At 37.8% G+C, this 27,904-nt stretch overlaps 2 protein-coding genes and 1 long non-coding RNA gene across 3 annotated transcripts in view; all 3 read right to left on the minus strand.

The window, feature by feature from the left end:
- The window catches only part of LOC129370259 (acid-sensing ion channel 1-like), a 68,006-nt gene that overhangs the window by 33,754 nt on the left and 6,348 nt on the right, over window positions 1-27,904 (minus strand). The window contains exon 2 of the mRNA XM_055046105.1: window positions 24,103-24,298. Coding sequence (XP_054902080.1) covers window positions 24,103-24,298 — 196 coding nt within the window. The remainder of the gene's footprint in view (window positions 1-24,102; window positions 24,299-27,904) is intronic.
- Window positions 7,797-9,566, minus strand: LOC129370261 (uncharacterized). The gene is made up of 3 exons (XR_008607042.1): window positions 9,206-9,566; window positions 8,536-8,626; window positions 7,797-8,370 (listed from the first exon to the last, which is right to left on the minus strand). It is a non-coding gene; the product is annotated as an uncharacterized LOC129370261 (long non-coding RNA).
- Window positions 24,219-27,904, minus strand: part of LOC129370258 (glutaminase kidney isoform, mitochondrial-like) — a 31,355-nt gene continuing 27,669 nt past the window's right edge. Inside the window, exon 19 of the transcript XR_008607041.1 lies at window positions 24,219-24,298. The gene's annotated coding sequence lies outside the window, so the exon portion shown is untranslated. The remainder of the gene's footprint in view (window positions 24,299-27,904) is intronic.

The following is a 27,904-nucleotide window of genomic DNA, read 5'->3' on the forward strand; positions in this document are numbered from 1 at the left end:
TTGTCCATTTTATAGCACTGGCTGTCTGTTCTCTATTCCCTTCAGTGAAACCTCAGCTGACTCTCAGTCACTCTTATATGCTGAAATGGTTTCACAGATATCCTCACTGCGTTCAGGAGCGGCATGCAAAGAATCCCAACATTTCTATATCCGAACTCCCTGCGTTTCTGAATAATATATGAAAAGTTTGATGATTATTTTCCCTTTTTTCCCCCACAAAACGACTTCCAGCCTGTTCTTTGAAGCTACATGTTTAATGATGAGATGTCTCGGTGGTTACTCAAAGCAAAGAAAGACCTGAGGGCATCCAAGAGCATGCTGGGATTTAGGTCCTCTCCCCCTGTGCCCTTAAAAATTGCCAAGCTGCTACAGAAAGTGGACAGATGGAGGTGAAGGATGTACATTTGGTACTAACCTTTGAGGTAATCATCTGGGGTTTTCACTCAATCACATGCTGCATGCAGGACTCTTACCTGCAAGGTGTTGCATGCTGAACTCAGATAAAGCTCTCAAGATAATCCACATGAATGATAATAGATAATCTAATCAACACTAATGAGGTGCTTCTCTGCATTTTACTTTGGAAAGCAGTAAGTTGTTACACAAATACATAATTCAGACACCTTTTCACATTTTGCCACGTTATGAGCACAGATTACTGGGATTTTATGCGACAGACCAACAATCACATCTTTGCACATCAAGACACATTTAATTTTCAGTAAATTTCTATTTGTGAAATCTCTTGAGCTCAGTTAAACTGGACCGAGACCATCTCTGAATATCAAAGTTTTTCCGGCCTCTAACAGATTTTCTTCCAGGGTTAACTTTTGATTAGCTTCATCAAATTTAGCATCAGTCCCGCAGCATTACGCTGCCTCCACTATCGTGGCTCTGCCCACACTCAGAAACTCTAACTAACTAACTTGTCGTCCAAAAAACTCATCTAAAATACTCCTAGTAAAATCCAAAACGTCTCTGTGCTCCTTTCTCTTCTAAATCTATTCAGAGCCTTTCGCACTACGTCTCATTCTTCCTCTCCAAGGATGCCGACAAAAAATTTTTCATTGGTTGTTTTAGAAATGTAGCACAGAAGTCCTGTTGTTTAAAAGCATTTTTTTGGTTTCAGCTGGCTTTTCTCAAAAGTGATTTTTAATAAGATATTATTGATTTCTGATTAAAGTGGAAAGTGTTAGAAGACCAGACCAAAATGATTGGCTCTAGATGCATGTGAAGGTCAAACAACACAAACAAGGATGAATGAAAATTATTAAAACTTCAGGTCCAGTTTAGACTTTCAGTTCCACAAAGCTCATACCATAGCATGGTCCTACTGATGAGTAACAAATGCTGGAAACATTTTTAAATACTGCTTAAAATCCAAAAACAGTTGTATTTATGGAGCATTAAACAACTTTTTGAAAGAAACATAAAATAACCTTTTTTTCTCATGCCAGTGTGACTCTGAGCTGACAAATTGAAAAAGTAGCAGCTAATATTCACTTCTTTATTTACAAATATTCTTTTTTTTTCTCCATCCACACATGACAAACTGCAGCCTGATCACCACGTTACTCTCTTCTTTTTACTCCCTTTATTCGACCAAAGTGACAGTTTTAATTGCATAAATATTATCTCCATCTCTGGTTTCCAGCAGCTTTCTGCCTCTCTTAATGTTTCATTATGCATCCCTCCTTTCTTTCACCATATCTGAGCACATGCAGCCCACTTCCACAAAGTGGAACTCATTTGTCTGTCTTCAAATGCTAATGGTGTCCATAATGGCTGCCACTCAGAGTTATCTCCAGTCACTGATATCAGGGTGTAATTAAAACAACTCTGTTCTTAATAAGGAGTCAGTGGTGACAATGCAGTGTGCTGATAATTTAAAGAAAGGACACATGTATGTATAGACACAGTCATTGACACGCCCTAAATGTGAGAGTAATTTCCCAGTATAAAAACAAAACTCTACTTACTGCTAGTCCTTTAATAAGGTGCTTATTGTGTTTAATTATAATTCCTTAAGTTATGCTGCAGCATTATGCTGAAGCTAATTTTCAATCTTCAGTTCACCTCTGAACTGATAAGTGCTTCATCACTGCTGACTAGTGGGAAAAAATGCATTCATCATTAATTTACCAAGCCTATTGATTTTTAAAGTACATTAATTGCCTTAAAACTGAAAACAACACTTTTTTTTTAACTTTGCAAAGACGTAAACAAAAGCATCAAAATCAGAAAATGGTTAGAAAGTAACTCTTTCATGAATAAAAGAGAATAATTTTGCAGTCCTATAATTTTTCATTGCATTTACGGTCATATTCAGTGAACGAGAATATTTGTTATGATAAAACTAGTTTGTCAGAGTAAAAGTACCTCTTAAAAATAACAACCTTAAATAGAACAGAATATTTTCTGCCTTTGTGGAGATTCAGGTGAGCCAGCAGCAATGTGGCAAAAAGGCAGCAAATTTACAACATAAGGAAAAATATTTAATATGATATTAAAATATCATATTAAACTCTCTGTTCTAAACTAAATATACTTTTTATTAGATCCTCTTTTTGCTATTAAATGTTTATTTATTCTAATAATAATTGTTCTCATTAGCTGAAAGCAGAAAACCATCATAATTAACAGAAATAAAACCTTGAAAATACTATTGAGTTGGTGAAATAAATGGACTTAACCCATTTTTTAAACTTTATGTTTAATGTTTATATTATTACTGAATTAAAAATATACTCTCCCTTTTGTTGTAGATGTTATAATCCTAGAAAATTGTCCAAACTCTAAATCAGCAGTCAGACCTCGTAGAAAAAATAGAAATCCATGAAATTTGAGAACAAAAACATGTAACATTTTTAATACTTTAATCTATTTAGAATATGTCTAAACTAGTTTCTATCAAATTCAATGAAAATAAACTAATACAGATTTTTTTTTTTTAACTGGGGAAAATGTGTGCAAATTTCTTTTTCAACTACTTATGAATGCATAAATCATAGCAGGACATGTATCTAAAAAGGGCAAAACAAGGACATTTTGATGAGTTTTAACAGAAAAAAAATTCTGACTTTTTGGAAGTACAATGACTATAAGAGTACTGGCTTGTTTAAAGAAAACCAAAGGTCAGCACACGTTCACTTTTCTTTTCTAAAGCCAAGATCATTTCCATAAACATGTCTGGTCTGGTCTGTTGAGACCCAAACTGCTGCAGGAACACGCCGTCTTTTCACAAAAAAAATAATGAATGAGTCTGGGTGATGAAATTGAAATGAGCCACAGAATGTAGCAGATAGCTGCCTTGATGTAACATCCTGTTTTGATCTCCTTTCAAGCATAAGGTCATTTTGACGGCAGCTTTAGGTCATCAAATGTCATCAACTCGGCTGCTTTGAGGTGAAAATCTCATACTCTGTTGAACAATAATCTGTGAATCCTTTAAGATTAAAAAGACAAAACGAAAATGTTGCCTCGTCTACCATCAGGATCGTTTGACTGAAGAGTTGAAATGGATCTGGAAACTGTATACACTCATGTTGAAAATATTTTCCCACAACTAACAACCCATTTGAAAACCTTTGTCAGATGACAAAAACAAAAGGACATTGTGGTTCATTTCATCTTCACTAAATCTGAGGAAGACATTTTGAACATATTTTGTCCACAACCCTCCTCAGGTGATCCCATTGTTTTTTTTGGTTGAATTTAGTTTGAGACTTGGTCTACGGCATTCTAAAAGACACATTTTCATTTCATATTGTCATAACTATTTGTCAATAATTGGAAAATAAATGTTATGTGAAGACACATTACATGTGTCTTTAGATACTGACTAATTTTTCTACTGACTGATTTTTTTCACGATGAGATCTTTCTGATTCTTGAAAACCTTTCTCAAAGCTACAGCTTTCTTTAAATAATGCAAAAGGTTCACACAGGAAAGTTAATAACTACTTCACATTCGGTGCATTCAGTGGGAACAGAAAAAGACAAAATATTCTAAATGAGTCACAGAATGCCTCAATAAAATTCAAATGTGACCTATAGTGTTTTCTTTGGCTTTACAAAACATTTAACTATTTTGTTTTGCATAAAATAAATATCAGATCATGAGATTTCACCTAGTCAGTTCTGCCTAACTGTTTTAGAGTTCTCTTGTCACTTTTAATCCAAATACGCTGCTGCTGGCCACGCCCCCAACTCAACGTTTACACTCGCATCTGAAAATGGCTGCAAACAGATGCACACTTATACAACAGAAAAGCAGAAGTGGAGCCTCCAGCACAACCAACAAGAATGTAGCAAGTGGTTTGCGAATGTTAGGTCAACAACAAAATACTTGTCTTTTCCAGCAGCCATTGCACAGCAAATGCAGCAGTAAAACCAGCTGACCAAATGTGTTGGAGCTCAGTTTGGGTTGCTAGTTGACGAGGCTGTTCCTGTTGATTTTGAAATGGCTCACTTTCCAGATACCAAGACGGATGTATTTTTAGAAGCAGTAGAAACCCAAATGGAAGTATAAAAATGTGCAAAATTTAAAGCTGTGTACACTTCTACTCTCAGGTTATGGCACATTTTTATACGTTTTCATTTTCCCCTACTACATGATTTTTTTTCTCAAGTGAGTTTTGCTAGAGGAAATGTCATATTATATGTGAAAGATGTTTTGAAATGAAGTGTCAGAGTCTCATTTTGAACACGGCTGTTGCTGAGGAGGAGGTGGGGGTTTAGTCGGGTCAGCAGGGTTCTGCGGCGCAGACAGCAACATCTGCAGGGGCAAGACAGCGACAATTGGAGGAGCATAATAAGCTTTTGCTGCTACCTTAAACAGGTGCGTCCCACCAGGTGCGTCCCGAGGACAAAGACAGAGACAGACACAAGACGGCACACCCGACAACTCCGTCTCAGCTGCAGCTTTGCATATTGGACCAACAGGGAGCAAACATGCAACACTGAATCAATTTACTTTCACAGATATATCTGTCACTGCTAACCGCAGCCACACTCCGCGAAGACTGATGCGCTCACGCTGATGCGCTCACGCTGATGCGCTCCACTCCAGCTGGCTGTCTGAACATCACTCAATAATAGTAATCCCTGTTTTACCTGATGCCACAGCAAGCCACCATGACTAATGGCTTTCATTCAGTTTTATTATAAAGCAGAATCACATTTGCTGTGACTCTGAGAGACGGAAAAAAAATTATTAATTTATCCTCTAACGTATTTGATATCCAGTAAAACAAAACCAAAATAAAAAAAAAAAAAACACAAAAAAAACCCAGACCTTCTGTCACCACTTCATTTATCTGCAACTTATCTTAAGTTGGGCCACTTGTCTGATCTGAATCGCAGTAATCAAATAAATGTCCACTTCACTGATATTAAAGCTCTTCACATCTGACACTCAAAATAAAGGAAGTTGGTGAATAACGGCGTCTGTGCGCTGATTAAATGTAGCAGCACAGATTGAGCTTCAATCAGCGTTTAAACTCTGGCTTAGCCAGCTGGCAGCTAAGAAAAACATTTAGTTTTAGTTTTGAATGACTGAGAACACAATGTTTAATGCATTAGGTAACAAAACCACCTGTTAATATTTATCATTAGTCTCTCATGCCGTGTCAGGATAAAATAGCTTCATCTCATGGGAGAAGTGATGTGCTGGGAATAACAGCTGGATGTTTTCATCTCCAGATTTTCTATATTTTGGAAGTGATTTTTAAAAGTCTATAAGTTTGTTGAGCATTACGTTAGTAGGGTTTCTAAATCTCTTTGTTCTTAAACTCATGAAACAAGACAATTCAACTGTGTGGGAGAGAAACCCTTTGGTAATCTTTCATCAATCTGATGAATTTATATCAGCAGGATTAATTTATGTTTTCAATATATGTGATTAAAACAAACCAAAAACTGTCAATAAGTCAAATAACAAAATTATCAGTGCAATCTGAGGCGGTAACTCTAATTATGCGATTTAAATACAAATCAACATAAAAACAGTCTTTATGTTACAGAAACTCAGTTTTTCTTTTAGATTATGGAATAATGTCTGGAAACTTTTCCCACACTCTGTGTTCACTTTTCTTTACTCATCTCAACCTGGAAAGTGATCAAAGCAAAAATAAAAACTTTGTCAGACTTTTAAAGACTTCTGAGGATCCTTGCTTTAAGGAGGACCTTTGATATCGGATTTGCTCTTCAACCAATTCCCAAAAGAAACATTTGTCACCTTAACTACTAAACTCAGCACAGCTCAATCCATCTTAAGTAGTTTTTTTCCCCCACTGCAGAGTCTTCCCAGAGCCAGGGAAAGCACTAAGAGGGAGCCAGAACAGCATGAATGTGGGCTGTAAATGATAGCTGTTTCCTGAAAGTTAAATTGCTCAGCAGAGCTGTGGGGGACTGCAGATATAAGAGCTTTGTCAGTGGTGGGTTTGTCGCCTTAAGCAACCAATTTCACTTGATGCATAAGCAAGAGCCTGATGCAATGTCAACAATGACTACAATAGTTTTAAGAAAAGGGAATTTCTGTCATTCAAAAGTGGAAATTCATTGTGAAAATGCTCCTTAAATGTTATTACAGCGATCTCTGTTTTCTAATTAAGTTTATCAGAATCGCCAAAAGGCTTCATGGTTTCTCTTTTCCCTTTCCTCCTGTCACCGTCTACATGTCTTTCTCTTTATCCACTTCCTGCTTATCAGTCTGCAGTGCCGTAAATGCGAAATGTCATAATCATAAAATCTTTCTGGAAACTTCAGCATCCAGTGATGACAAGGTCCCAACGACTCAAACATAAACACACTGGCTTCCCTGGCAGAGAGCAGAGGCAGCATCAGCCAGGAAACCTCTGATTTCCCGTAAACCAATTTTTAAAAAAAGAGAGAAGCAACAAACGGAAGGGGAGCCATTGCTGGTTAATTGATTAGCTCGGTAATTGCAGTGGAAATGCATCTCTGAGGTTGATAAGAAAAGAAAGTGCATTGGCATATCCAGGAAATACACTGAAAAAAATAAGTCATTGGATGAACATAAAAAATTATGGAAAGGATTTCCACCTGATTACTTTGCTTTATTTCAGCACCATGTACTTGTGTTACTCCTATTTAAAGCAAATGTGTTAGGTCAACCTAATTTATTAAGATTATTCCAATGTAAAGCAAATGTGTTGGCTCAACTTGTTACAATGGTGATTCAATGGGTGATTCTAAATCAAACATGTTGGCTCAACGTAATATATTGTGGTTATTCTTATATAAATTAAATGAGTTGGCAAAACATAATTCATTAAGGTTGTTCTAATTTAAACCAAATATGTTGGCTTAACCAGAATTATGGTAATGCAATGGATGATTGTAAATCAAATGAGTTGGCTCAACTCCATTCATTAAGGTTATTCAAATTCAAATGAAATGTGTTGGCTCAACATATGTTTTAAAGGTTCCTTTAACTCAGTTACTGTAGCGTGACCCAGTGTAATGCAATACAGCCCGCCCAACTAATCTGCAATGTTTAGGACCAAATCATTGATGTAACTTCATTAAGACGAATCTAGTTGAAACCACCTTATTTTACAGTGGTACCTTCACACTACCTGATTCAGTAGGTCCAACTCACTAAAAGCAAGTTAGCTCAACAAATATGCTTCATGCTAAAAGACAGCTAGTTAATCATGTGGAAATCCTTTCCATTATTCATGACGTTAATTCAAAGACATATTTTCAAGCGTTAATCAAGCATTTTAAGATAGCACTAGGTGAAAGTGTAGGAAGAACACTCAACAATTAGAAAAGGTACAACACAATTGTATTTTCAGAATTGTTATACATCGTTTTTTTACACAGCACAAAACACAGCTGAGTTGGACATTGAAATAAAAAAAACACTACAAAAAGGTTACAGTTTCATTTCCCAGCCAATTCTTTACAACATAAAACATGTCAGTATAGTTGCTCAACTTAGAGAACTGTAACAATATAAATCTTTTCTACTGCAGACTTTAAACACTCATTTTCCATATGAAACTTTACTCAACTTAGCAGCGAGTTTCATATTGAGAACTTGTGCTTTCTTTGATAAGTTCTTTCCATCCAATTTCATTATTATTTCCTGTATTACTTCAAAGGTATGCTTGAGTTACTGAGCAAGTTGAGTGCTGAACGCACTAAACTTGAGGGTAGCTCAAGTTTAGTGCGTAGATTAGTCCCAGCAGCATCACTATTGCAGAAGATACACTGCCCAAGCTGTTCATAACTTCCACCTCCTCCAGGACAATCCCAACATCCAGATGTGCATCGGCAGCCTCTGCTCAAATGACGATTCCGAGGACAGTCTCGGCTTTGGCCATTTCATTCATCAACGTCCTAAGGGAGTTAGGGAAGGGTATTGGGGGGGGGAGACAATTCACATGTAATTAAGTAAATAAATTAAGACTGACATTGATTGAATCACTCATGGACCTTAGTTGGTGAAAGTATTTTAACAACTCTTAGGAGTTCTATTGTAAACACAAAGAGAATTTAACATACCATGTACTCCCTCACCAGCTTCTCTGGATCTTCATTTAGGTACACACAGACATTTGAGGATGCACTCTCGTCTGACCTCAGCAGTGTCTTCCTAAATATGCAGATCAAAAAACAATGAGAACAATCTCAAAACTCCAGCAGTATAGGTTCACACACTTGAAAACATAGCTACATTCAAAGGAAGTCACAACAAAAGTGATCAGTGGCTTGCAGTCTATTTGAAAGATATTTAAAATTGTTAGTATCCCTTCATTATGCCATGACTAAAATGGAGTTTAACATTTTATTTAAACATCTAACTGAAGCTGTTAGAGGTTTAAATAAAGACATGAATATATCACCAAAGAAATATGTGAAAAGTACAGAATGGTCAACACAGTCTATATCCTTCTACTTAAATGAATATGCAAAGCATTCCATGTCTTACAAGTACATACATGGACAGTCTATGTGTGGGCATGGATAACGTCGCATATGCCGGTGTTTAAGTGTAAAATGTTTTAACAGGTCATATCTACGAGACAGAGAGAGACTACACTCCTTACATTTCCACATCCCCACGCAAATAAAGACAAATAAAACAGACTGGCCAAATAAATGTTTAGCTGAACTCTAGCTCTATAAGCTCTCTAACACTACATTCAGTAACTTTAGATCTGGCAAAACTTACTATTAGCCACTGAAATCTATAACTTGATAGCCGATGACCCCTTGACCAGAACTTACGCAGGTGGATTACAGACAGGTGATGTTCTGAAAGAGATCAGATATATTTTCAGCCATTAAAATATGCAATTCATAGTGAACTGAGTTGTATCTTTTAGTACAAGTCCCTTGAATGCCTCATGAATATAACCACTGGACACATGCAAGCACGTATGTGCAGAACAATGGTGAATTGAACATGGTAGAAAGCAATAGTAACATAGGTCAAAATGAGCACAATCAACACAAAAAACATCAACATTTCAAAATTTTACCAATTTTACCAATGAACTTCAATATTGTTTCTGAGCTACAATTATTTGGGGACAACAAAGAAGAGTCCAAAAAACCCCAACATCTTTACAGCAGAGGAATATGTATTTTAAAGAAAAAAAAAAATAGAAAGCTCAAGTCTGTAATAATGGATAATCCATTGAGAGTTTTAACCTGACAAAATATACTAGAAATCCATAACTAACAGGTATTTTAGGAACATTTAACAAAGCTCAGAAAGCAATGCTTTCTGCAGGTTTCACCGACTGAAATGTAGGACTTTTTACTACCATAATTAATTAAGAATCTCGATGATTATAGAAAGGTACCAAAGTGTGTGTATCTACATTTACCTCCATAGTAACATTAATGAAATAGAATTAAAATAGTTAGAAATAGACTGATGTTAGATCCGTGTGTTAAAAATCCACTAAACCTCCAGGGAGCTCAGGAGGAGCAAAACTGTGACATTTCTGGGGTCCATTTGTGTCTCTGGCAGCAGCTTTGTGACCCTTACACTACATATGGCTCTGCAGACTTTTTTCGCACAGAATGTACCTAACATGGTGCGGCGATAAATGTAAACAAAAAGCTATCTGCCTTAACCTAACCGACTTAATCTACAGAACATGAAATAATGTGACGCAAGTATGGAACAAGTAGAAAATGGTAGAGAAATTTTAAGTTACATATTTTTATATGGATTCAGATGAAAATAGTTTGACTCTTACCTTCTTCAAATTAAGTGGATGCACGCCAGGAATCTCCCCTCTGCCCTTGAAAAAAACCCAACAAGGTGCAAGCCAGTTATCTCGCGTGATTTTCCGTAATCTCTTGACCTGGATCCTCTTCAGCGGGAGATGAGTCTGACACAATAGCGCTTTGGAACTGACGTCACTGTGTTTTTTTTTATTAGATTAACTTTGACAAATATTGATATTGAATAAAATAATTAAAAAAAAAACGTATATATATATATATATATATATATATATATATATATATATATATATATATATATATATATATATATATATATATATATATATATATATATATATATATATATATATATATATATATATATATATATATATATATATATCTTGGCACAGCCAAGATACTGCGCAGGACCCTCAAGCTCCCAGGCCTCTGGTAGAGGACCCGAGCTCAGAGGATAAGAACCACCCGCGGTGGGTATATATATGTTAATTAGATGTATTCAAGTTGAGATAACGTCATTCAATCACGTTAGTCCAGTTGAGAGAAAAAACCGATTGTCTCGCGTGTTCTCGCGTGATATCCCGTGATCTCACTCGTTGTCCTCAGCACAATATCAGTCTGACTATAATGAATCATGTTAGCTCAACATGATTCAATTTTATAAATGTGAAGTCGTGGAATATCTTGTTTATCCAACATGATTTTATCACGTTTTCGCTTCAAACCAAACATTATTGTGTGAAAGGTACATGATATTTTTTTGTTAATGTAATACGCCCCGACGTTCTTTTTTTTTGGCGGAAGATCTAGCTGACGTAATTGAATCACGTTATCTCACCTTGAATACATTTTATTCCATTTGCGAGAGAAAACCGATTGTCTCGCGTATTCTCGCGTGAACTTGCGTGATATCCCGTGATCTCACTCGTGGTCTTCAGCATAGGATCGGTCTGACTATAATGAATCATGTTCGCTCAACATGATTCAATTTATAAACGTTGAAGTTGTGGAATATCTTGTTTATGCAACATGATTGTATCATGTTTTTGGCTCAAACATGGAATTATTTAGTTAACAGTACATGATATTCTTTTGTTAATGTGATAACCCCTGAGGTTCCTTTTTTACAGTGTAGTAATCAGTCTCCGAGGCTTTCTCGCGGATGGCTGCAGTTTCTCTCATTGTGAATGCGACTGTATCCTGCCACTCTTTCTTTTTCTTTTTTAATCTGCGGTTTGCTGCATATTTATGTGTCCATGTGTGTAACTCTGTTTAGACTCACTGGGTAAAAATAAAAGCCTCCCACCTCCTGCTCTTTTACATTGCTTGCCAAAAGCAGCATAGCGGAATAAACAAATCAATATAGAATATTTTTCTATAGCTCATGGTTCAATTAAATAAATAAATGAATTAATTAATTAATGTGGAACTGACTATCAAAATGTAACGTTCCACTTAACACAAACAACAAAGAAAATTGGAATCTGGCTTCAGACTGTGGTTGCATAAGTTTATCTGTCTACTTATTAGAAATCACCCTTAATTTCCACTACTAACCTTTGTAGGTTCCAAATGATAAAATACCAAAATATTAATAAATGAGAGTTCAGCACCGCTCACAATTAATTTGATCTCAGAAGAGTATTTCTGAACTCTTCCTGAGTTAAAACTTTAGTATTATTGTTTCAAAATGAATATGACAGCTTCATCTCGATAAAATTGAATCAACCACTTAGCTCATATCCTGACAATATGTTAAATTTGAAAAGCTTCACCAGGTGAGCTGCCACCTCGAAACAAGCTGTGAGATCCAGATAAACGGCAGGCAAAGAAAACTGAAAGTTTAAATTTAATCAAAAAGTGGTTCAACAAACTATCACTCTAAAGGATGTCCACACAACATCGTCAGGAGTTGTTTTCTTATGTTTTTTTTATTATTTTCTGTGCTGCACTGCAGTACTTGTCAAAGAGGCATTTGATTGGTTAACCTTTCCAACATATCAGCTTCAGACAGGAGGAGCGGTAACATTATTCACAGACTCGGATGGCCATGGCAGACAGATAAATACAGTCAGGATTTGTTTTTCACCAAATAGTGAATAGCCCAGAATTGTTCTTTTTTTTAATGTACATTTTATATGTCCTTCCCATGCATGCAAGGTTTCTCTCTGGGTACTCCAACTTCCTCTCAGTCCTAAAACATTACTGTTTGCTACTTAAAAATTGTACTCAAGCTCTACTCAAGTAAAATTAAGAAGAAGCTACCCAAGAAATTATTAAGGTAAGGTTAAGAAGCCTTTTATGAATACTGAGTAACTGTTTAATCATAGCCAATGATGGAATATTAATAATGATGAGATCAGACTGATGAAAATATAAAATTATGTGCAAATGTTTACTCTTTAATGCAAATGAATAACAAAATAATTCAGCCAGGAGAAACACTTTCTAAGCAATTATTATTAATAAATAAACATATGTGTGTCTGTGTTTAATACATTTTTAATTAAAATGTTTTTTTTTCTTTCATTGAAGTTGTTTTATAAAATATCCAGAAGTTTTATTCAAAGTAGAAGTAGCAATGGTTCATAGAAATATTACCCAAGTAGCAGAGTAATAAAAATTAATTAGGAAAGTGCATTTGTCCAAAAAGTTACTCATATAAATGTAACAGAGTATATTAGTAAAGTAATTAAGCACGCTGGAATTCTGCTGATTTGTGACGTTAAATTTGGAAGGTTTTTTGAAACGGCTCATATTCCAGGCACCAGCAAAAAATTTTAACAAAAAACTAGATCCAAATACAAGTACATTAGGTACCCTTTAATCTATTATGTTTTAAAAAATATATCCTTGTTTTTAACCTCATAATTAGTCAAGCAGACCACCAGTACCAACACTAATAAATGTGCTTAATATAGGAGAGAGAAAATTCCTGCATAATAAATACTCGTTTATTACACTGGGTGTTAGTGTTAGACACCCAGAGTATTTCTTCTTCCAATTCTTCATATTATAATTCTAGTTTTGTTTTTTGTTTTCTCTGGCCAAAATGCCTCCCGCTCTTTTTCCTTCACTTCCTTCTCCTTCATTCTTTCGCCCTTGCCTCATGCCGAGCCCTTGGCTGTGGCGCGCTTTGCACCGGCTACGTCCTCACCTGTCACTACAGCTGCTCCCATCTGTCCTTTCTCACTTTGCCTTGCCCTGCGTCCATCTCTGCGACCTTGCTACACACAGAGGCCCCATCGTCTGTCTGCCCACAGCTCCTGTGTGCTTTTTACACAAACGGAGGAAAGAAAAAAAAAAAAAAACACGAAAGCAGGATTTGTTTGAAAATGCCGAGCTGCTTCTCTCAGCTCTCGTGTCTCTGCCAGCTCCTGTTTGTACTGTGGCAGGATTATTTGATTGTTTACTGGTTTACTTGTTGTCTGCTATCAATCAGCAGTGTTTACAGTACGTGTTCCTTTATAATACAGGATTACTGTGGGGAGATGGTGTGTGTGTGTGTGGGGGGGGAGGGTTTCTCGCTCAATAACCTGCTTTAACTATTCAACTGCTCTGAGGATTCTAGTTTAATTTCACTTGCATTTGGGAAATCTTTCATTTTATGCCCATCTGTTTGTTCATGTCTTTGAAAAAAGGAAAGTAAATCTGATTTGTCCGGTTTTTATTGATGTATTTTTGCTTCAAATAAAAACATTGGGATTTTGAATCAGTTGGATGCTGTAACCTGTTTTTTTTTCTTTCATAATGGCTCTCTAGTCGGATGTGTTTCAGTAATGAGGTGGCTTGATTGGCACAATTTACTTGACTGTTGATGATATCTACCAGATTTTTGAAACACAAGGAATTACATTTTATGACGTTTAAAACGGCATCAAGTACCTGATGCACGAGGAAACTTGTGGGAGTTTTGCCTGCAGACAATTGCCTGGAATTACCTAGAAGGATTTTACAAGTTAAATTGTCATCAGTTCGTATCCATTGCAGACTAAACATGCTGGCATTATTCTAGCATCTCAGGAAGATTTTCTGTTTCAAATAGCCAGAAAGTGGAAGATGGGAAGCTGTTGAAGGCTGTAGCTGTATTGAGAAGGATACAACGTCATTAAATTTTATTTGTCCCATGATATATTTCTCTTTGTGCTTTTTTCCATGCTTACAACATTGAAGTGGTTTGACAAACCAGCCCACAAAAAGTTACATTTATTATGGAAAAAGAAACAATACCTAAACTAACCTGGCAGCCTGACATCTGATATTATTGTGATGGTTTGGTGCTGCGGGAACTAGATGATTATACCTGATGAAAACATGGGTCTCTACTGGACAATCCTGAAAGAAAATGTCTTATGTTGGCTACCAAGAGGAAAATAACCTGGAACACACTAAGAAGTTCACACTAAGAAGTTCACACAATACAAGAAAATCAAAATTCAAAACTTGAACTGACATTATTTGTGATACATACTATGACTTTAAATAGCCGGTTTATGCACAAGTCTGCCTCTCTTTGCAGCGGTACGGGTCAAATTTCCTCTGGTGGGATGAAAAATACTTAACTGCAATTTCTTCTGCTAAGGATGGCAGCTTTATTACTCCTATTAAAAGTTCCCTCCACCTAAATTGCTCTGAGCTAATTGTTTAGTCACGACACACCATCATAATTCAGATCTCTGCTGTTGAAGTGTAACCGGATCCTTTCTGCGTTGTGCTGGTTTTATTGATTGATCAGGCCGTGACACGGTTTGTCTTTAAAAAGAATGGTTTCTTGACTTATTCTGACGAGAACAACAAACAGAAAACAACCGTGTTATAGGCTGCCCGCTCCACATCCTACACAAAACGAAAGTACATAACAAAAATTTACTTAATAAATCTATAAATAAACTGGATGTAGTTAAATGAAAAATAAACAGCACACACCTCTCCCACAGGACAACATGACAAAAGGGAAGAGTCTAAGGGCTGCAAACGATTTAAAGACGATACCACAGAAGAAGAAATAAAAAGGAGAGGCTTCCGATCTGAAGGTAACACGGTTTTTTTAGAGGTGTTTCAGTCAGGAAATAACCAAGAAAAAGACATTTTGTGTAATTATAACAAAAGAGAAATACAACCAGGTTACATAAGCAGTGTTTGCAGGAGATACTTTTTACAAACTGGTCTCATTTGAGTGTCAAAGCTGACTAAAAGACTTCTTTCTGTAAAGGTCACATCTGCTCACACAACTCCATGAACAACCCTCTTTTATCCTCCCAATTCTTCTCCACATGCTGCTTAAGATGTGATGAGATCAAGTTTAAGTAAGATCTTGTTCCTCTGGGCCTTTTTGTCCTGGACTTTCAGACGTATTTAGGACACCTTTTTTGCTGCATGTCTCTACATGTTAGCTCACCGCTACCTTACATCTCAACCATTCCTAGTAGAGACGGGACAGAAAGAGGTGAGGAAAATGCCACAATAATGAATTATATAATGCTGCTGTCAGTATAAAACATTACATAAAGCTATCAGATTGAAAACATATATTAGAACAGACACATTTTTTGTTAGTTTTATCTGGTTCAGATCTTGTGGTGCCTTTAAGGGATTGGGGTAACATTTTTTGGGTCATAGACAGAAGATGAAGTGATGCATAAGTTATGCCTCTATAAAAATCTCAGTGTTTTTCCTGATAAGGTCTTCACTTTATTCCTGTTCCTAGTCGGCATTTGTGTACGTTGGTTTGATTTCAGATTTTAATTTTTGATTCGGTGTTTTCTTCTTTGGGATGAAAGATTTTTATACTTCATCCCAAACTTTCACTCGTTTCCGTTTGGCGTTTTCAACCTCCGTGATTCATGCATCTTGCATCCGAGTTCATTTCTAAATCTGCTCACGAGAATCCAACAATTTCAGCACATGACTAAATATTCTCATTATTGAAGATGACTGGCCAGCATCCAGCATAAATTTCTAAAAATATGCATCAGGGCTGATTCGTGGTCGCTTGAGTGCAGCAATGCTTCACAGTCTGAACTGCAGCATCATTCCTCCCCAGTCCAACCAGTCCGTCTCAGTACCAGATCGCCCTTTGCAAGCCTGCCACCAGTTCACACAGAACCGGGCCCTTAAGTCACCTGCACTAATCCTCAGAATGAATAAACCATGTGCACAGCGGCGCAGCCAGCCCAATGCTATTTTCAGCCCCACTGTCCTTCTTTCTCGGTCTGAGAAGTCTCTGTAAAAAGTGTTTCCCCCATCTTCCTATCAGAGACACGGAGCGCGCGAAGGCAGCAACACTGATCCATCCTAAAATCAGACATTGAGATGCTGTAGAAAAAATAAAAACAGAAAAAACAAAACAAAGAGGAATCAAAATGTCTTTTGGATGAGCAGATTTGTTTGGGGTTATTGAAGCAAATGTTGGAGTTTAATTGGAAGAATTATTGAGATCAATATTTGAAGATAACTGATCTGAAATAATTTTACATGAAGATTTTTTTTTTAGCTTTACTGATTAGAGATGCACCATGAAGTCGTTGGTGACAGGATTTTACTCTTGGCACACCCTGATGTTCCTACAGTAAACATCAAGCATGCACAAACAACAGTCTTCTGTGTGGAAGTTTGAACTGAGGGAAGAACACTCAAACTCAACTAGTCAGAAAATAAGTAAAGTGTTTCAAATATTAAAACTGTAATACTGAGCAGAAGGATTGTACCTGCATATTAGGAGTGGGTGAGTGTTTAATGTCCTATTTAGGGATGAAAATAACTTACAATTACTTGTCAATTAAATGTTTATTAGTTCCAAGCGATTGTCTAAAACCATCCATATAGACTTCTTTTGATGTTGTAGTTTGACTGCCATCCAGAAGAGGGCACCAGTGGTCCTTCTTAAGCGGAGCCAGTAGGTAGAGAAATAAAGATGGTGGGGCGATAAAGAAAACGGTCCAAACGGAGTGGATGCAAAATACAGAATGTTGTGCAATTATTTGTTTTTTTAGATATAAACACTCATCGAGCCTGATAAGTTTAATTTTAATGACACTCATTCAGCCGAGCTGCATGACTAAGCAACGTCAGCTTATCATCCAAAAACCAACAAATGCAAGAGAACCATAATTTTCTGTTTATTCAGTCACTATTTATTACAGTTGACACAAAGAAATTTTAAACTTTTATGATTTATTTTGTAAATTCAGCATATTGTAAAATGTTTATATTTTGGAAAGGTAGTGAAACCTCTTGACACAAGAGAAAACTCAGGTTTTTAAGAAAATGACTGCTTATCAAATAATTGCAAACTTGAAATAATTGTAATAAAGTAGTGCTTTGGGGTTCCTGCTTTGTTATAGAGTCTGACTTTAATATAAAGCCTGTATTATTTGTGCTGGGGGTTTATGGCAACCTGGGTAATGAGGGAGCAATCACTGTTTGGGATTGGTCAGCAGTAAATACCTCTTCTTCAGCACTGTGGGGGAAATATTAATCTCTCAAAGGCGTTCATAAGTTCATCACTGTGCTGCTGATGGTGGCAGGAGGAAATTTAATTTCCTGTTTATTGTCTAATTCTGCTCATCCCAATGTTTAGTATTTCGACTTTTTTTACTTAAACAATAGCTTGCAACTTGGGAAGTCAAAGGAGTGTATGATAGGAGCGGAGAGAACAAAGAGGAGGGCAAAGAAGCAATGTAGAGGAGGAGAGAGAGAGAGAGAGAGAGAACGAAGACGAGAGATGAAAGCATAATGAGCTTCGTCATGCCCATGGGAGAGGATGTGAGGAGTTTGCTGTGCAGGAAAAGTGATGAAGGGTAAATGCGGAAAACTGTCAAAGACCTTTGGCAGAGACAGGGAAGAAAAGCCAGGACAAACACCATCGCCAAGAGCTGGCACACATTTTCTCGATCGGCACACGACGACAGTTTCAGAAGCCAGACTGCGAAGAGCAGCTGTGCTGACCCAAAGCCGCTGGGCGATTTGGGTGGTGGCTGCGCTTCACATCTGTCGCCTCCGGCCCTAAAAACCCAGAGGAGATGCAAGCCTTAAGAATATTTTTGCCAAATGAAATATGAGACACCATCCTGCTTGAGCTTGGCTCTATTCCAGCTCCCCAGATTGCCGAAGCTGTCAGAGAAATCTGAGCTCAGTGTCCCCTGCAGGGTTACTCCTTAAGAATTCAAGATCATCAGTACATGAACTCTCCAACAGTCAAATAATTAATTAGACACTCTGAGTGTGTCTACTGTACGACAGGAATCCGACGGCCCAATAAAACTTTCAGTGCCACTGAAATCCACTTCTGCAGTCAGAGTTCTGCTGAATATTTTCCAGACACTTCATATGTTCCACATTGAAACTGGGTCAGTTCAGACCAAGGCGTTGTAAGAATCAACTCCCTGAAGGTAGCATGAGAAAATACATCATTACCAAAAGGCCTTCAGTTGGTTAAATGCATACAGCACCAGGCACATTTATTGGTACCACTAGTAAAGATGTGTAAAAACCCGTAAAACTTATGCCTTATTTGGAACCTACAATTAGTAATGTACAACTTTTTCGCCCCTGGGGAATAAATATGAAGTATTGCAGAGGCCCATTTCTTTTGGTCGCTGGGCTCTAAGCTGCAGGAGATACCACATTTATCTTGTCAGCACTAATAGTCAGCAGGACAGCAACGGAGGCGAAATGAAATCTCCAAAGTCCACTTTTAGGGACCTGCAGTAAACATTGGTCTCTGGTTACCAAGACTTCATAGCAACAAACTAAACACCACCTACACGCTAACTGATTGTTTTTGTCCTGTTTTATACCGTCACAAATGTAAAAATGTTCTTTTTTAACTTGAACGTAACTGGAACTGCCATGGGTAGATTAAGATTTTCTTTAACAAACAGTTGAGGAGTTTGATGTAAAATGAAGACTGAATATAAGGGAAAGCAGCTCATTCTGCTATGATCTGCCAAAATTCAAGCTCAGTTTCTCCTGAGTTCTTTTTATATTTTGAGTTGTTTCTATGTTTTGTTATTCTATATGTTTCATGTTAGTTACATTTTTAATAATTCTTTATGTCTATTATACTCCTGACTTGCATTCAGCTATTGTCAGATCCATTTGTTTTAATCCCCATGCATCACTTTTTATTCTGTTTTTCTGTCCTTAGGAGATCTTTCTGTCATTTGCTTCTTTCTTGCATGTCAACATTTGAACTATTCCCATTTTTAAGTGTGATGGCGGCTCTGTGATGCTGTGGGCCTGTTTCTCCTCCACAGGCACCGTAAACTAATCTATAAACTGTAAATGTGAGCCGTGTAATCCAGAACTTGCGGTCACATCAAGACAGAAAGTGTTCACCTTTAGATTTCTCTTGTAGACGTATAACCAAAATATAAAGAATTTAAAGTGGGCAGAATTATCCTTAAAGTTTGCATGTCTAATTTTAAAGCAGGGCTTCTGAACACATCTCCAGCCATAAAAAAATAAAAAATAAAAATCCAGAGCTTCCCAACGCTGCCTCCTCTCTTTTTTGACATATCTTTCATTTTGTCTGCAGCATCTCCAAATGCATGTTTCTTTCTTGAGACATGACAGCTGCAATCAGAGTACAGAAATTAGAAGGCAACTGTCACTTCTGCAGCGTGGCGGGAGTTCACAAATGCACATCTATTCCCGGGGTACAGCTGTCAGATTCCTTGACAAACAAAAAAGGGCCAGGCATTAGACCAAGAGAAGCTCTTGTCAGAGTGGGACTCTCTCTTGGTTCCCCTTTGCAAGAGTTCACTGGTGAGTGGGTTGTAAAATGAGTACAGTTTGCTGTCAACACCAGAAATACCTCAGAGTCCAATTAGCCGTGATGATTCTCCTCAAACGCTGAGGAGCTCAGGAGAGGCACTGGGGGCTTCTGATACCTCTGCTGCAACTGGCAAAACATTTATCCAGTCCTCAGAGAGCAACTCGGAGCAAAAGGACTTCACAAATGACTCTGATTGCTCTTAGCTTTCAAAATATTTTCACTAAATGTTCCTATTTCTATTTATCTAACAAGTTAGTTTAGTGTGTAAATTCCTCTGCCCTTTGAGAAAAAGAAACTTGATCAGGTGGAAGTGTTTCTGCAGGAGTCTCATAATCACAGGAGTGATGGGTTGCCCTGTCACAATGATAAATTTAGCTGGTGGATAAATTGTCCCATTGCACTAATGTTTGAGACCATTTTCAAGTAATGTATTGAGAATGGTATAATAATGCAAGTTCCCCCTCTTAAAGACCAATAAACATTAAAGAAAAAATTGCATCTTTTAAAGCATGTCTAATATTGGGTAAAAACAAATGCTTCAGCAGTTAATTAAAAATTTAAAAAATGAATCTGATTAAATGATTAATCAGCAGACTAATCAATTGATAAAACTGATTAGTAAAATGACCCGTAGGTACAGCCCTGATTTAAAACTGCTAACCCATGCTGAAAAAGATTTGAAAATGCTCACAACAAAAGAACAACCCGAAACCACCATTTTAATATCAGAACATGACATTAAAAAGGTACCAGATTTTATATGTATTTTATCAGATTCTGTCCAAAAACAAACACAAATGTGTCCAACATGGCCGCCAACACTCCCTGTTTACTACGTCATTGTTGTGCCTCGCTCACACTTCTGAATCTGCCAGCTCAGCACTCTTTTCTGTCAGTCAGTGGGATGTTTTAGCATTTTAATGACTGAGATTTATAGGTTGGTAAATTAGGCTGCAGCTCAGTCTTTTAGTGCATTCTTTAAAAGGAAAACTCTGACTTTGATTAAACTCAAGCTATATTTTCCAAAAAATATCCTTAAACTTGTCAAGTCCAAACACTGATGGTGCGATTCTCTTCTGCAGGGACTCCACTTATCAACCACAGCTAAATTATAATAAATAAACCCATTTTTAATATATCAAAAAGGGCTTATACTCTTTGTTTCAGTATTTGTCTAGAAAATTGTCATGGAGACATTTATTCAGTCACTTTTTTGGTTTTTTATCTTATTTATTTAAAACAGAGCAGAGCCCGTTAATTCATTTGAGCGCTGATTTTGCGCTCTTTTAACAAACAGCATGAGACAGAGTCTTATCGGCCTCGTTTCTCGGTTTGATCTTTTCACAAAAATCAGCCAGTTGGGATATAGTCCTTTCTTTATTCATCAGGCACATTGCCATGGAAAGCCGTAAAGATTAACAATGTCTCGCATCAAAGGGTGGCCTTCAAAGGAAGTGTGTTTTACAGTTTGGTGGATGTGATGTGATGTAGATTAGAAAAGGATAAAAAAATCAAGACCGTAAACCTCTCCGGGGGCTGAGCACCTTACTGCTGTCACTCTGTTCTTGCCAAATTTAATTTTCTCAGCCCTTCCTTGAAGCCTCTATTACATTTTGATAAAATAAAAAAAAAGGAAAGGAATGGAAGAGTCATTCTTGGACTGATCCAACTGCGAGAGGCTGTCATTATTTTTGATTTATTTTAAACACGGAGAGATCAGTGAGATACTTCAGCGGGAATCTGAGGCGCGCCTCATGTTCCGGGCGTTCGCGTCTCCACATTTCATATTTCAGCATCTGAAAGAGCCGGGGCAGAACTAATCAAATGTTGGGAGAAGACGTGCCCATCGGTGCAGAGAAGTGATGCAACGTTCGGGTTAAGGAGACACGCTCTCTGCTCTGGCATCATTAAAGCGCCACACAACCACAAGCTTCCTCCCACGACTCAAAGGGACCGCTTGGTGGTGGAAATGACGCTTCCTGTTCTCACTTCAGAGGAAAACAAACTCATTAGAGGCATTGTTATGATGCAACAAGAAGACAAGTTAAACGGTGGTCACAATTTATGAAACTTTATTACTTTGTCTGCTAAAGCAGCAAGCAGGAGCACTGAGTCGCATTAGAAAATCAGTGGACTTGCTCCAACATGCTAACTTCACTTATAGTTCTCAACATTTCTCTATTAAAAAGGTTTTATGTCAAAGTGTACAGAGATTTATAAAAAAAAAAAAAAGATGAATGTTTCTGCAAAAGAAATCATTTCTCCTGTAACCAGGGTTATATATATATTTTTTTGGTCATGACTTTTAATTTGTGTAATTCAGTTAGTTTTAATTGTGTTTGGTAGTTTTTATTAGTTATTAATTTAACATAATGTTGTTTTAATTTGGTGGTTATCACCTAAAGAAGTAGTTTCAATTTTTTGATACTTTGGTTATTTTTTAGGTGCTAAAATCAAATAGGTTAAAAGTATTTTATTTGTGATTATATTAACATCAACTAGATAATGATTATTAAACAAAAGACCACATTTGAACAAAAAAATGTATTAAACTAAGAACATCCTTTAACGTCTACACAGCACAAAGTGAAAATGAGTGTTTTTGATTTTGGGTCATTTTGACGGTTAAAAAGTCCAGCTAGCACAATAAAGGATTCAGTATTTTAAACAAAGGTTGACAGCGCCAGCAGTGTTATTACTGCACAAATACACTCAAAAAAATATATATAAAAGGTTCAAACAGTAATGGTGTGACTGAATACTGACTTCAGATAAATAAAAATGGAAAAAACTATAAATTTGAGTGGTTTCATAGCACATATGGGGAAACTCAGCAGGCATCACAAGAGATAAGAGTTTTATTTCTTTCCCTACAGATTTGTATGTACAAAGAGTGAAAACAGAAACTATATTGTAAAAATGTAAGAGAAAAAGAAGGAAACACTAAAAATGATCTAAAGAACTAGATATTTTAATAATAACCTTATAAAAAATTAAACCAAGTTCATGTTGACCAATTTTTAAAAAAGGGAGAGATAGCCTTGCTTGGTTTGGATTTCTTGGAGAAACTTTGCAACCCAGGTTAATTATCATCTGGACTTTAGGGGTTTTCTTTGTTATGGAGGTGAAGAAAATCACCTGCATGTCCAAACACGCTCACAATCTGCAGCATGTAAAATATAACCTTAATTCTGCTTTGTACAACTCCACACTATGCTGAAAAGTATCTGCACTTCAGTTCTGGCTCCAGTAGTTTACCTGATGAAACATCTGAGTGTGGAGATGTTAATAATATATCTAATTAAGACCGCTTCAGTCTTAGGGGCAGCACATAAATTAAGCTGCAGAGGTGATGACTTTAGTTGCTTCCTTCTAGTCTATGATCCGAGTTTAACCACCGTAATGTTTCTCAGTGACATTTCAGTGGCTGGCTGGAGAGTTTTAACAGTCAGAACCTCATCATTCATCACAGACATCCATTTTAAAGTAAACAACGCCGTGGTCAGACTTCGATGATAAAACAACGGATAGGTAAATCCACAAAGTTCAAATTTCACTCCTTTCAGATACCAACTTATTTGGTCACCTAATATCCCAAAATTCATCAAATTTGCCAGCTGCGTAATGACTTCACCCTTTAAAAATAATGGCTTAGAATGGCTTAAATAATGGCTTTGTAAATAAAAAGGCATTCATGAACGTAACAAGGGGTTGAAAACTTCTCACTATCTACTCCTACTTTGCTGTCAGAGTGAAATAATTCTTGCAACCTATTTAGTATTTTATGCTTTCTAATGGTTCTAATAGCATCTATGCACAGAAAAAACATAAAAGTTTAAACCTTTTGATGCTTTATCTTTTCTGTTTTCTGGCCTCTACTGATCAGTCTCATTTGCGTGGGCTTTGGTTGGATATGAACATTGTGTGAAAAGCTAAAAAGACGGTGAACAAAGAGGCCGAAATGTGGAAAAAAGCATTGGCTCCAATATTTGCAAACCAGCTTCCAAATATTCACTGGCAGCTCGTGACGGCCCTGATGCCGAGAGCTTACAGCCTTACAATGAACCCAGTTGAGGAGAGAAACTCACCACTTTGAAGTGCTCCGGTCTGCACTCTGTGCCGTGGAAGTGGCAGGACAGCAGCATGTCGTTGAGGTTGTGGCCGGTGCGGTCGTAGAATTCCCGCATGTTGAAAGGTCTCGGCTTGAAGTTCTGGAAGTCGGTTTTGAGCTTCAAGCTCTCCAGGACGCTCTCCTCCACCAGGTGTATGTCCCTGATCTCATACCTGGAGAAAGAGGGAGAAATATTTATGGGGGAATTTTTCTTCCATAATCCAAGAGCACACATTTTCAGTCTGAAAGGAGGATTCCATGTCTTTTGTTCTCAAAACTTTTAATACTTTTGCTTTCACTTTTATTTTGAAAGCGGGACTTTATGTCTTTCTTCTCAAAACTTGTAATGCTTGTACGAAAAACGTCTCTTTGTGCTCACGCTGCAGCCTGAAATGACCCAATTCCAATTTTTAGTCAAATCTGATTATTTTGGGCCACGGCCATTCACACTTACATATAAATGCGACCTGTATGTGTTCTGCAGTTTTGACGGGCAACAACCTGAAAGGATCCCGCATGTGCTGTAGAGGGCGCAACAGAGTCAGCATTCTCAGTGTTTTGCCAACCGCCATCAGAAGAAGCAGTCCTCTGTGTTTGTGGAAGTAAACATGGATGCTAACGGTGGAGCATAGCTTACATACACATTTGAAGTTAGAAAGAAGGAAACAAACGGACCTAGTACAACACTTTCACTCTATTGGCTGAGAGGTTGCCAGGTGACAGTGCATTTTTGTTCCAGAAGCGAGCAGAGAGAAGGTTTTAGTAAAAGCATTACAAGTTTTGCAAAGAAAGACATGAAATCCTGCTTTCAGACTGAAAATGTGTGCAGAACTGAAAGCGCTCTTATGGGAGAAAAATTCCCCCATAGATATTCACTTTTATTTTACATGCAAATTTAATGCCTTATAATTTAGCATGAAGTCATGAGTCTGCAGAAACCTGAAATAGAACAGTCACCTGCTTCTGAACAAAAAGTGAACCTCAGTTTCATTTTTCACACCCTTCAGAAAGGTTTCTAAGTTTTTATCAGTGAACTTTCTCTCTGCTCAGCTGGAGCTTAAAATAATATTCCTGAATAAATCAAAAAGGACAGAAAACCGACTATAAAGCTCAACATGATGGTTTCTCTGTGGCATTTCGCTGCCTCTCAAACGGACGGGCATTGCCAGAGTGGAACAGTTTATTGAACGTTTCATAATAAAGTTCAGATACAGACCCATAAACCCAGCCATCCAATCACTGACAATGCAGGAGCTCTGGGCTATTCACAGTTACTCAGCTGAAGCCTCACCTATCTGGACGCTAAAGAAAGATGTGCTTGGATTTGACTGGTGGCTCCTGAATTTTGTCTGGCTGGTTTGTTTTAGCCAGGAGACATTTAGTTAAACTTTAATGGTTCACCAGAATAACATACTCAGAACTGAGTCTGGATGAGTTATTAAAATCTGGAGTATGGTAAAGGTTTTTTTTTTTTTTGGAAGTGATGAAATCAGCAGTAAATATGAGTGCAGCTGGAGGCTCAAACCATCAGACAAACAAACACTCTGGAGTCCATTTTGCTGAGAGTCTGGCTGCGCTCCAAACGCTAATTAAAGGCTAACAAATCGAGACAAACAGATTTAAAGCATCTTGTTAATCTAATCCGATGGTTTTTAGAACGCAGGAGGAGCAATGTGTCAGAATCAAGTGTGTCAAGAGAACTTGGAAACAGCAGAATCAAAACGAAAACCAAAAGAAAAGAAATCTTAAAGTCTCCCTCACATATCGGCTCCTTTTATTGACAACTAACTAAATCACATCTCCAGAAGCAGAGCTTTGAGCCACTCTTGAATTTTATTGAGCATGAACCCAAAACAAGCAGTTGCCAAGCATGATTTAGCAGCCAAGTGTCTAATTACTAATGAACTCTTTGAATTTGGGCCTCATCAAATTAAAGCTGAGTCTTGGCACTGTATCACAGAGTCCACTGTGTTAATCCCAATTGAAAGCGCTGCAGCTCAGAGCTGGAGAAAGAAATGATGTGTGGCTGTGTGTGTACTCTATTCTGGACTAAAACCGGCTCTTCAGCCTAATTGATCCACTGTGCTCAGATTTTTAGAGTGATAATGATTGGATGATTTCCGATTATTCCATAGAAAAAAATATTGTTGCTAGAAACATCTGCAGTGCAAGCCTTGTAAAAAAAGAAGAGAAATGTGTGTGTGTGTGTATAAAAAAAAAAAAATTCCCTTCTCACCCACCGCGGGTGGTTCTTATCCTCTGAGCTCGGGTCCTCTACCAGAGGCCTGGGAGCTTGAGGGTCCTGCGCAGTATCTTGGCTGTGCCAAGGACTGCACATTTCTGGACTGAGATGTCTGATGTTGTTCCTGGGATCTGTTGTAGCCACTGCTCCAGTTTGGGGGTTACTGCCCCGAGGGCCCCGATGACCACAGGCACCACTGTGGTCTTCACCTTCCAGGCCCTCTCCAGTTCCTCCCTGAGGCCCTGGTATTTCTCTAGTTTCTCGTGCTCCTTTTTCCTGATGTTGCAATCACTTGGTATTGCTACATCTACCACAACGGCTTTCCTCTGATGTTTATCCACTACGACAATGTCTGGTTGGTTCGCCATTACCATTTTGTCTGTCTGGATCTGGAAGTCCCACAGGATCTTAGCTCTGGCGTTCTCCACCACCTTTGGGGGTGTTTCCCACTTTGATCTTGGGGTTTCCAGTCCATATTCTGCACAGATGTTTCTGTACACTATGCCTGCCACTTGGTTATGTCGCTCCATGTACGCTTTCCCTGCCAGTATCTTGCACCCTGCTGTGATGTGCTGGACTGTCTCAGGGGCCTCCTTGCACAACCTACACCTTGGGTCTTGTCTGGTGTGGTAGATCTGGGCCTCTATTGCTCTGGTGTTTAGGGCCTGTTCCTGGGCGGCCAGGATGAGGGCCTCTGTGCTGTCCTTGAGTCCAGCTTTTTCCAGCCATTGGTAGGATTTACTGATATCAGCCACTTGGGTTATTTGCTGGTGGTACATCCCATGTAGGGGTTTGTCCTCCCATGATGGTATCTCTGGCACCTCAACCTCCGTTCCCTGTTGTCTGAGACATTCACTGAGCACATTGTCTGTTGAGGCTTTGTATATATATATATATATATATATATATATATATATATATATATATATATATATATATATATATATATATATATATATATATATATATATATATATATATATATATTTATGTGGTTATGTCGCTCCATGTACGCTTTCCCTGCCAGTATCTTGCACCCTGCTGTGATGTGCACCCTGCTGTGATATATATATTTACATGGTTATGTCGCTCCATGTACGCTTTCCCTGCCAGTATCTTGCACCCTGCTGTGATGTGCTGGACTGTCTCAGGGGCCTCCTTGCACAACCTACACCTTGGGTCTTGTCTGGTGTGGTAGATCTGGGCCTCTATTGCTCTGGTGTTTAGGGCCTGTTCCTGGGCGGCCAGGATGAGGGCCTCTGTGCTGTCCTTGAGTCCAGCTTTTTCCAGCCATTGGTAGGATTTACTGATATCAGCCACTTGGGTTATTTGCTGGTGGTACATCCCATGTAGGGGTTTGTCCTCCCATGATGGTATCTCTGGCACCTCAACCTCCATTCCCTGTTGTCTGAGACATTCACTGAGCACATTGTCTGTTGAGGCTTTGTATATATATATATATATATATATATATATATATATATATTTTATTGCTGTTGCTTAATCTCACAGCAAGAATTTTGGAGGACATTTATTT

The sequence above is a fragment of the Poeciliopsis prolifica genome, unplaced genomic scaffold (genome assembly GCF_027474105.1).
Source record: "Poeciliopsis prolifica strain line A6 unplaced genomic scaffold, Auburn_PproV2 SCAFFOLD023, whole genome shotgun sequence".
NCBI classification, from domain to species: Eukaryota; Metazoa; Chordata; class Actinopteri; order Cyprinodontiformes; family Poeciliidae; genus Poeciliopsis; species Poeciliopsis prolifica.